The sequence below is a fragment of the Cheilinus undulatus genome, linkage group 21, assembly GCF_018320785.1.
Source record: "Cheilinus undulatus linkage group 21, ASM1832078v1, whole genome shotgun sequence".
Taxonomy (NCBI): Eukaryota; Metazoa; Chordata; class Actinopteri; order Labriformes; family Labridae; genus Cheilinus; species Cheilinus undulatus.
In genome coordinates, this window is record NC_054885.1 from 38,953,354 (window position 1) to 38,965,237 (window position 11,884).

Genomic DNA, 11,884 nt, shown 5'->3' on the forward strand with positions numbered 1-11,884 from the left:
AATGCATTTTAAATAAAACATCCCCATGAGTGCGAGCTAAACTTCCCAGAGGTGTTGAATTTGATTATTTACACACAATTAACAGAAACTTGTAAACACATGTCTGATGGATCTTCTAGTGATTAAATGGCTTGAAGGTTTTGAAGTTGAGAGGACTGACGGTTGCATTTCTGTCAGAGGGGAAAAAAAAGAGAGGACTTTTACTGTAAAGATAGCATAAAGTTCACGTCATTTTATCTCCTAAGTGTTGACCACCTCCTGACCTCCTCATACGTCTGCGGAGAACGGCCTTGTTGATCTCCATCAGCAGCGCTTGTTTGTTGATCTTCACGTTCCGTCCTGCTGTCTCCAACAGGAAGTTCATTCTCTCCTGATTCAAGGGGGGCTGGAAGGTGGAGAACTCCTCCATCTTTGCCTTCACCTCTGCAGCATCTGGAGCAGAAAAAAGAGAGAAGATGACCAGAAGAATATTTGATGATGTAAGTGTGGTTTAATCAAATTGTTTCTCAGACCTTTGCAGTTGTCTCGGTTGAAGAACGGCAGGTAAACGATGGTGGGCGCCGTCCCTTTCCCGTCAAACACGTAGAGGCTCCTCGGAAATTCTTTGTCGTCCTCCAAAAGTTTATCATCGAGCTTTGGGAAAGGCTTCTTCACCTCGGCTGCATAGTCTCTGGCTAAAGTCAAAGACTGGGCAGAAAACAGGTGAAGAATATTTATCATTATTTAATCATCACTGATAGGAAATGTTTGTGTTCTTCTAAGTTTGAATTATTGAACTGCTGTCCAGATTTTCTTGAATTCTGGTCATGTATCATTGTAGCTGAAGCATTTGATTTTCCTACATTTGTGCACTTTTTTAATGATGTCTGAAGAAAACCTCCAGAGGAGTTCATAAAAACCTGATTATTATTATCATGACAAATTTCATGGGTTTTCATTTTAATTCTGATTTTTTTCTCCAGGTTTTCAGTTCAGTTTTTGCTGCTTCAACCCAATCTTTTTTTAGCAAGTAAACAGACTTTCTATATTAAAAATAGAAAAATAGGAGGCATTTTCTAATTACATAGACAGTTTCCAGTCTCATTGCCACATATGTCGATCTGTATTTAAAACACAATTGTTAAAGCCTCACCGTGAAGGGCACATCGGATCCATAGTCCACAACGACGAGGACGTCCATGTCTCTCTTTCCTCCAAGGAAGGGTGGGTACGCCACGTTCATGTAGATGCCTGCATCGATCAGCTGCAGGTGTTCCTTCTGACTGATGCACGGCGGCACGGCAGCTCCATTACAGCAAAGACAGCAGCTGTTAGTCATGTTTCTACACTAAACCTGAAACAGAACTCTGGGATTCACTTACCCATGCTGTCATAGAGGAAGTTTTCAGTCGTCCCCCACTCCCACCTCAAGATCAGAGGAATGACTTTACCAACCAGCAAGGTGACTGAAAAACAAACACACCCAGGTAAAGAGAGACTGATGACCAGGAGGGATTTACGGAGCTCCTTAGACCGGAGACCAAGGCCTCCCACTGGGTTCTGATGTTGGAATCATTCATTCATGCCTTTAACCCCTTTGCAACACAATAACTGTACATTTTTCTACTTCTTTATGCCACTTTAACCATTTATTAGATGTTTGTTGCTCTTTAATCCATTTTGTCATTTTTTGTCCATTTTTGCTATTGTTTCCCACTTTACGCCCATTTTTGACATGTCTGTTTAGCACTTACATCCCACTTTTTGATTTTTTTTTTCTATATTCTGTCCCTTTTTTGTCACTTTTGGCCATTTTTGGTATTGTTTAACCACTTTATTTTTCATATTTGACACATCTTTCTGGCATTTCTATCCCATTTTGTTTCTATCTTCAAATTTTTGTCTCTTTTTTTACCACATTCTCCCCATTTTCATCATTTTTTTTTCCACTTTAAACCAATTTTTTGCCATTTCTTGCACATTTTAATGCTCCTTTTTTGTCAATTTTTGCCATTGTTTGCCACTTTATTTCCATTGTGGACACGTCTTTTTGGTACCTCTATTTTTTGCTGATTTTTGACCATATTTTTTAACCACTTTTTTGCTGTTTTCTTCCCATTTTTACAATTTTCGGCCACTTTAAACTCATATTGCCATTGTTTGCCACTTTGTTATCATTTTGACATTTTTTTGTCATTTGCATCCATTTTTGCTGATTTTAACCCATTTTTTTAAAAGCTTCCTTTATTTTTTTTACCCTTTTTTATTTATTTTTTTGGTCCATTTTTGTTCTTGTTTACCAATTTTTGTGCATCTTTGACCATTATTCTAGGAACTTCTATCCCATTTTTGCTGATTTTTGCCCATTTGTGTCTCATTTTTGCCACTTTCTGCCCATTTTACCCACATTTTGTCTATTTTATGCCACTTTTTGTCCATTTTTGCGATTATTTGTCCATTTTTGTCTGTTTTTTTGACACTTTTAAACTATAGTCTAAAAACTACAGCTCAAGTAAAATGGGAACATTGTGATGCTTTGATAATAGTGATTATTATTCAGGTTAAATATTAAATATGGTTATCAAAGCTTAACTTTACAGTTGATCATAATTCTGCTGACCTCCATGGGTCCCCTATTTAGTCGGGCCTCAGAAAGCCTTCCCCTTGTGACCCCCCTTATGCCTTGCTTGCGACACAATAGAAAATTTTAAATCTTTTATATCCAAATAACCATCAAGGTTGTAGTGATTTAAATACTGTCCCTGTGCTGCAGGACTATCTTACAGGACACAGATTTAAAGTGTAAATTAATATTTCCATTTTGAAATATGAAAAAAAACATTTTGAATAGATGGTGAAATGCCCGGTGCTCCAGTGGTCAATGGTAGCTGCTATTGTCTTAAGCTATTTGCATGAAAACCTGAGTTCTGCAGATTTGACTCTATGAATATACTCGATTTTAATTATTTGAAAACCCACCAGTACATTTTGTCTCCTTACTGAAAACTAAATCTGCATTTCATTGGAGGTTTTATTTGTAGTTTTTCTATTTGTAGCCTGTTATCGGTTCCTCGTGGAAAGGTCATTGACCAACATTTTTCTTCATCTTTTGCACTGACAAATTTAACATCATTATAAAGCAGCTCAGATAAGTGGAGGTGAAAAAGCGTGTCACTGGTCATGAAGTTTCTCTAAACACAGAAGTACAGACGAAGATTAAACACAGCGACTCCAGTACTGACCGTAATCTTTGATCATTCCATCTTCCAGACAGTGGGTCAGCTTCAGTAAAGGCTCCACCATCATCTCAATCAGCTGCTGCCACATCTGCTCACGATGCTCTTCATTTGTTCCAAACCATGCCAGCGGGTTTAAGTTCAAGTGTTCTGGAGAACAATTCAAGAGTGACTGCTGAGAGAACATTCTTCTACAGAAGGTCTTTCCTTTGTGCTGTATTTTTAGGGTGAATGATCTCCATCACTGCTGCTCTTACCCTTCATAATCTTCTGCATCTTGTTCACCTCATACAGAACAGCAGGGTCATCTGAGTACCTTTTAATAACCTCCGTTATGGTAAACAGGCTGCTATATCCTCTCATGTAGTAGCCCATCGCCTGCCAGATGCTGTCAGTCTTCTGACCAACTGCAGCACAGAAATGTGAATAAAAACACCTCCACACACACAACAGGAAGCAACTGAGTATTCTCTAACACCATTACCTCCGGTCCAGAGCAAAGCCACATCCAGGAGGTTGTATTCATCAGTAATTGTTGCTCCAATCGAATCTGAACACAAAAACACATTTTTAAAGGTTCTCTACATTTGTAATGATTTCCAAGTTTGTCCATAGACAGATTTTTTTTTTACCACTCAGCCAGTCAGGTAAAAGCTTCAGAAGCTCCATTTCATCTGCTAGAACACTGCCTAGTATTCCTACAGATGGGATAAACAAGGAGAGATGTCTGATTTCTGCTGAACAGTGAAATTTATCTCAACCAAGAGGACTAATGAGAGCATATGAACATAGATTCAGGCTGTAAACATCCATCAAATGACTTAACATCCATCCATCCATCCATCCCTTAACATCCATCCATCCACCCATCCATCCATCCATCCATCCATCCATCATCTATCCATGCATCCATCAACTTAACATCCATCCATGCACCCATCCATCCATGCCTCCATCATCTTAACATCTATCCATGCATCCATCAACTTAACAACCATCCATGCATCCATCCATCAATGCAACCATCCATCCATGCATCCATCAACTTAACATCCATCCATGCACCCATCTATCCATGCATCCATCAACTTAACATCCATCCATGCATCCATCAACTTAACATCCATCCATGCATCCATCAACTTAACATCCATCCATGCATCCATTAATCCATCAACTCAGCATCAATCCATCCATCCATGCATCCACTTAACATCCATCATCCATGCATCAATCCATTCACTTAACATCCATCCATCCATCCATCCATCCATCATCCATGCATCCATTCATTAAGTTACATCCATCCAGCCAGCAATCCATGCATGCATCTGTTAACCCATCCATCAAGTATCCATCCATCTGTTTATCCATATAATAAATTTACATCCATCCATCCATCCATCCATCCAGGCATCCCTTAACTTAACATCCATCCATCCATCCATCCTTAAATAATCCTAATAAGTGATATTTCTCACCCTGTAGTCTGACCATGTCCATCCCTGTCCCCCGACCATCAGGTATTTCATGAATTCTGCTGCCCAGCATAGATGAATTAATGAACTGACCGAGGTCAGTGAAACCAGACTCATGAGGAGTCAGCTCGAACCATCTACCTGAGACGGAGAGAAGACGGAGATATAAAACCAATGAAAACACTTCACAGCTGATGCTTTTTAAGAATAAAGAGTCATAGCTGTACTGATGATGAGTTCAGAGCTCATCTCCAGCTCTGGTCTTTAGGACTTCATTGTGTGTGATGCTGTGTATTTTTTTCAGATTTGTGTGTTTGTTACCTTTTGTAGGTCCATGTAAAAGGCAGTTTTTGTCCACAGCACTGAAGATGGGATAAGGATTCAGGACGTTGGTGTCGAGCTCAGAGAGTTTCTGAGGGTCCAACTGCCCCCCCAAAAAACAACCAAAACGCCAAATCAGTCAAAGATCTGATTGAATCCCTGCTTTGGAGCATTATGTTCATCCTGACCAGGAGCCAGCGGTAGCTTTTACCCTCAGGAAGAAGACGTATGGTCCCTCAAAGTGAGCAGAATCTATTTAAACATTCATTTATGCCCAAGTCCATTTGATGTTTGCATAATAGGTCACGTTCTACTAATTTTGTTGTGCAGTATGTCAGTGTGTGACTGCTGCCCGATGGTGCAAACAGTTTGATGGCATTGCTGCTATTACAGGATGTATAGTTACGGGTTTTTTTAAGTGCTTTATTAATGCATTTTGATTGGGTCCGGGACAATATTCTCTACAGGATCATTAAAGTCTATCTTATCTTGTATAACAAAATGAAGGTGTTTTTCTGTACCTGTCTCATCAAGACAGTGGATGTGGCGAGTCCCCACATATCAGACAGAGAGAAGTGCTCCTCCTTCACTCGCTCCCTCAGCCATGCCAGAGCATCAAGCGGATTGACCAAGGGACCAGACAGCCTGGACACTTGTCTGTCCATGTCTTCACTCCACATTGGCTCAGCATACAGCATCGCCATGGACCTGACCGACAGAGGGGTTAACTGTGTCTGAATGGTGAATTGGCTTCAGCTTGTATGGTTCTTTTCTAGTCGTCTGAAAGTTCTCTCAAGACCACAGGTCAGTTTTTGCGTTTACCATGTAGATCCAGAGACTCCTCCCAGGTAGAGCATGGCATCCAGCAGACCGTCTCTGTCCAGCTGACGGAGAGTCCCCATCACACTCACGGCGGCTCTCTGACCTCCACCTGAAGGCAGCAGGGCGATGTGAGGAACCGTGGACTTTAGAGGAACAGAAACACAAGATAGTCCAGGGGAAAGTTTTAAAATTATACTGGCAGAAAAAAGATGCATCTACAAACTTAAATACGGTGGCCCTGAAGGTCAAACCCACAAATATTTCACTGTACACAAAAACACATCTTACTACAAGGTAAAAACATTTTAATTAACTTATTTTATTATTTTCACAAAATGCTTGACTCATTTCATGAAATGTTGGTTAAAATTCATGAATTTTTAAAATTGTATTTCATCAAATATTTTAGCATTTTGAAATGTGCCTCAAAATCTTTGTGTTATAGAATGTTTCTAATATATTTCTCATACACTTTTTTGTAATTTGGGAAGTTTTTTGGAGTTTGAATTATTTTTTTTAATGTTTTTTACAAAATGTTTTATTTTTTCTGAAATGTTTTTTGCATTTCACATTTTTTTTTGTCTCTTTTTAAAATTCCTAGATTCCCTTTTTCTTCCATTTTCACAGGATGTTTTTTCATTGTGTGCTTTCATTTGATCTTGTATTTCATAATAAATTTTACTTAAAATATTTTTGTCTTTCATGAATTGGTTTAAATGTTTCAGAAATATTTCACAATTTTTTTAATACATATATTGTTTATTCACATTTCATTAAATATTTTTGTATTATATGAGGTTTTTTCTTTTGCTTGTGGTTGTTGGTTTATGTATCTGGAAAGATGTTTTTGCAGTTTACCTTCAGGGCCACCGTACGAAAGCAAGCGCATGTAACCAGAAGCAAAAGTCTGCATTGCAAAACAGTGACAAAAAAACACAAGATGCTTCAAAACTTCTCAATAGTGTTAATGTTTATGGCCCATTTTTACCACAAACTCACTAAATTCCACTGAGAAACTGAACCTGTCAGTTATGCTGTATAGCCTAGCCTACAACCAGAGGCCAACACCACTACTACTGCTACGTACCTATATGGCCCAACTTCAAAAACAGTGAAATATCCCTTTAAGAGGAAGACAGATAAAGAAAGTTGTGACGTGTGTATTTCATACCAGTGAACATTTGACTCCCAGATTGTTGAGTGCCTTTAGAGCGACCTTCTTCCTGTTCTGGATGAACTCTTTCTCCTCAGCAGAGAGCGACTCAGACTGACGTACGTAAGCCTGAAACACACAAGAGAGAAATATTTACATTTAATATGTGAAACATATGTCAATATAGCCCTAACCCTTAACACAATATTTCCAAAAATGACTGAACTTCAGTAGTTAATTGTGATTAATCTTATTTAACTCGTATGTTTAGAATTCAGTTATTTTGAATGTTGATGCCCGCAGTGACTGTGGATCAGTAGTTCTCACGGTGCTGATTAGTGAGCTAAATGAAGCTAAAGAGATGGTCCTGATGATGTTTCATTGGTATTATTTCATTCAGACACTTTTTTCCCCCAAAGAGATGCACATCTGAGAGTTACTAAAACACAGAAGGATGTAGACAGGAACAAACCACCTTAGAAAGAGTCTCAAGGCTGATCAGACAGCTGCAGCCATGCACTTGCAAAATGTAGTGCTGCATGTCCAGAGACTGTAGACAGAACTGGACAAACCCAGTGTGATGTCAGCTGTCTGCTTACAATAGGCGGACTCACTCTGCTCCTCCATATTGAAATGGGCTCTATGCACGAACTGCTTCCGCATTTGGCATTAGACGGCTCCCACACTTCCAGTCGGGAGAAGAGAATGGTGTTTGATGGCAAATTCGTTGCAGTTTACTCGCTGTTTGCATGAGTTGCCTAAGCTGACTGTCAATGAGAGTTAAATTTAGCTGTAAATGTACATTGCAGCACGCAGCAACGATGCCCAGAAGTACTTTTAACCTGTTTTTGAAACGTCATTTTAGCATGTTTGGATTCCAAGTGATGATGGTAGAGTAGACACAAACAACAATCGAAACAAAAAAGAAAACGAAACGGACAAATTAAGGAAGTATAGGACAGTTTAGACTCCGTTTTGGCTTAGCACGTATCATTGGGCGGAAGTTTTGAAGCGGCTTTATTTTCCACTGGAAATACGCCACCCCCTGGCGTGCATAGAGCCTATTACGGTCTCAACCGAACTTTGAATCAACCTAATGGCCCACCCACAAAGCTCCACTTCCTGTCAGCTAGCTAGCTAGCATTCTGGTTGACAGGAACGTAGCTTCTGCCCGTTGAGCTATCAGTCAATCAAATGAGACGCACCAATCGGTGCACAGTTTTTCCTAAATTAAGGCTGTTTTCGAATTCTCCAACTATACTAGCAGCGTGTACTGATTTGCCCAAAATGTAGTATGCAGTATGCGAACAAATGCAAAAGTTGCAGTATGCCAAAAATACCCGGACGACGTACTGATTCGGGAAAATTTCACAGTATGCATCGAACCAGTCTACTTCGCCTACTGTAACCCATAATGCAAAGTGCCAGGTCAGAGTTCGTAATAGCGGAGAGGGGCGGAACTTTCACCGGAGTGGCTGACGGTTACAAAAAGTGCCATTACCTTTAACCTTTACCTCTTAAACATGTACTATAGCGAAATAAGTTGCAATAGGGTCACTGTTGTTTTTGTTTTGCCATTACGACTTGTAACGGCCGGAAAGGTGCTGTCAAGTGTGTCCTTTCACTGCACTATACATGCTGAAAACAACGGCTATAAAAATCCCGAAGAATCAAATAAAATATTGACCAGTGTATGACATACTTCTGTATACCAGAAACCAGCTAAACCAGGCCAAGCATACTACACAATAACGTCTGACTGGCAGTCATACTGCATACTACTGTTGAACGCAGTACGCAGTGTGCAATACATACTGCATACTGCATTTGGCAGGAGTACGCAGTAGGCCAATTCGAAAACAGCCATAATCTAAACCTAACCCAGCACACACACACCCATCTGGAAAACCACTCATAGACAGTGTTTGGGAAAGGGCAGAGCCTTGGAAAACAACTCAGAGGGTGACTGGATGAATGTTCTATCTGTCACATCTTTACAGGCCAATCAGTGCAACAAAACCCCTACCGAGGAGTTAACTCCATAGAGAACTGCATAACGTGAACAATGTCGACTGCAGACATGTCAGTACATGACTTTTGTCGTTTTTGAAAAGAAAACAACTCGCTGCTGTTCTTTGTTCTTCTTTTAACAAAAAAATGTCAAGTTCTGACAAAACAGGCATTTTAGCAGAATCCACGCTTATGTCTACCGCCATAATTGCACTGGCTTCTTCTCGCTGCTTGTTTACGTCACGACTCCGCCATACCCAAAAGTACTTTTTTTTTTTTGGCCACATTTTAACCTCTTTTCACCACGTTTCCTGCCAATTTTGTCCCTTTGTGCTCTCTTTTATTAATTTTTGCCACTTTTTAACCCATTTTCATTACTTTTTGCACCTTTTGCTACTTTTGACCCCTTTTGATACTTTTTGCCCCCTTTATCCTACCTTACCATTATTGTTTGCCACATTTTAACCTCTTTCACCACTTTTCCTGCCAATTTTTGGTCCCTTTGTGCCACTCCACAACCAATTTGCACACGTATCAGCCACTCTCTAACCCCTTTTCACCACTTAATCTGGCCATTTTTTCAACATTTCTGCCAGTCTTAACTAATTCAAAAGAAAATATTTACTAATTATGGCTGAAAAGTGGATTTCTGTAAATCAGATCAAATGTTAAGTCATTCTAAAACTATTTCAATATTAATTATATTTGGGGCGATTTAACAGCTGCACATTTAAAGCCAAAAGACACTCTTAAAACCACAACATCTTCTTTTCCTCTTTTTCTGAATTTAATGATCTTCTTGGGGCCAGACAGGAAGCTTTAGAGGGCCTGACATGGCCCTCGGGCTGCCAGTTGATTATCAGTGGTCTATGGTAAGGGTTTGCTCTGAAGCTGGACGGTGATTTTCTGATTTCCTGACAGCACCAGGCCTCCTAATAAAGATTACTGACATTTTTCAAAGCTTAACTTTAAACTTGACCTACCCCGCCACCCTGAAACATTACATTCATCTCTCACCTCCGTGGAAAATGCTGAATTATTCCTTCCCCTCTCGTCTCTCACTGCCTCTCGGCTCTGAAGAGTTTTGTTCTTTCTCTTGTCCACAGTTTGTCCCAGCGTTCCCAGCATCACCGAGCACGCACCGAGCAGAAGGTAAACCCCACACATGTCTCCACGCAGCATGGTTAAAGGCGTACGGTTCATTCTGGAGGCCTAATCTCTGCTCATGTCTGTTTTATATCCAGCTATCTGACTTAGTCGACTCACTCTGAGCTCTAACAGAAGATCGAACAGTCACGGAACAATGAAAACACGTCTCCCCTGAGTACAGCAGCTCAGTGTCCTCCATATCAGTGTGACGGCGCTGTAATCTGAACAGAGAAGAACAAGGGCTAAAAAAACATCCTGAAAAGAAGGGAGGAACCTTAGTCTCTATGGAGGAATCATGAGAGCACATATCACATAACGTCTCTACCTGCTGGTGTCCTTGTTTAATCTTCATATGAAGAATCAACAAGCAATGAGTCAACATGGGCAGGAACCGCAGGGAGGTTATCAGTAAACTCAAAGACATCTAGATGTCTCTGCTAGAGGACGCTACAGCTGGACAGAAGAAGAGCTGGAATGGTTTTTGACCTTTGACCTTGTACCTCTATCTGCTTATCCCAAGTAGCAACCTCCAGGTGAGGAGTGACCCTCACTCCTGGGATGACTACAAGCCAGCATGTTGTACCTGCAGAATTGTAAACCCAACCTTACTATTGCAAACTCATGCCAAACCTGGTCTGGAGAAGACCAGAAAAGATCATCCTTGAGTCTGGACTGACATCTGTGCAAAGTTTGAAGAAAACCCCTGAAAGCGTTCTTCAGTAATCCTGTCATAAGAACGGCCCAGTAGAACAGAACCAGCACAATGGTTTAATCCCAATCCCACCTTCGCCCTTCAACCATACCCTTATATTTTGTCCCAGGAATCCTGAATCAAATCAAATCAAATCAAATCAACTTTATCTGTATAGCACATTTCATCGGGCGTAAACTCAATGTGCTTTACAGAAGATTAAAAACAAACAAAAAAAGCAATCAGCAATTTAAGCAACAACCCCCCCCCACATACATATGTACAGTGCAAGTCATGTGTACACAGGCAAAATGCTGATATGTTGTACTTTATCTAACAGTCAAAGGCATAAGAAAAAAACAGTGTTTTTAGACCACTCTTAAAAGAACTTAAAGTGTCTACCGACCTCAGGTCAATTGGCAGCTTATTCCACAGAACAGCACCATAGTGGCTAAATGCACCTTCACCTGATTTGCATTTAACTTTAGGCACATTTAGAAGGCCCATACCCGAAGATCTGAGCGACCTGGTTGGGTGATAGTGAGTGAGCATGTCAGAAATGTACTGGGGTGCCAAACCATTCAGTGATTTATAAACAAGAAGTAGCACTTTAAAATCGATTCTATGTTGGACGGGAAACCAGTGAAGATTTTTCAGAATGGGTGTGATGTGTTCTATTTTCTTTGTTCTTGTTAGAATGCAGGCTGCAGCGTTTTGGATGAGCTGAAGGCGATGTATTGTCTTTTTTGGAAGTCCAGCATAGACAGAGTTACAGTAATCTAATCTGTTGGATTTGAATGCATGGACCAGTTTTTCTGAATCAGACTGAGACATGAATGACTGAAGTTTGGAAATGTTTTTTAAATGGTAGAAGGCTGTTTTGGTGATGGCAGTTATATGTTGTTGAAAGTTCAAGTCTGCATCAATGATAACTCCAAGATTCCTGACGTGCTCACTGCACTTACAAGGAAATGAAGATGAAACCGAAGTGAATTCTTGTCTCCGTTTTTGTGGACCAACTAGCAGGATTTCTGTTTTGTCTGTG

At 40.2% G+C, this 11,884-nt stretch overlaps 1 protein-coding gene across 1 annotated transcript; it reads right to left on the bottom strand.

Moving 5' to 3' along the window:
* Window positions 1–115: 115 nt before the first annotated feature.
* LOC121503972 (cytosolic phospholipase A2 gamma-like) lies at window positions 116–10,181 on the bottom strand. Its single transcript, XM_041778586.1, has 15 exons — window positions 10,017–10,181; window positions 7,008–7,127; window positions 5,837–5,979; window positions 5,536–5,722; window positions 5,015–5,117; window positions 4,697–4,834; window positions 3,848–3,913; window positions 3,700–3,765; window positions 3,473–3,622; window positions 3,222–3,365; window positions 1,362–1,445; window positions 1,133–1,284; window positions 513–687; window positions 264–432; window positions 116–170 (listed from the first exon to the last, which is right to left on the bottom strand). The coding sequence occupies exons 1-15, from the start codon at window positions 10,179–10,181 to the stop codon at window positions 116–118; spliced, it is 1,917 nt and encodes a 638-aa protein (XP_041634520.1).
* Window positions 10,182–11,884: the final 1,703 nt, after the last annotated feature.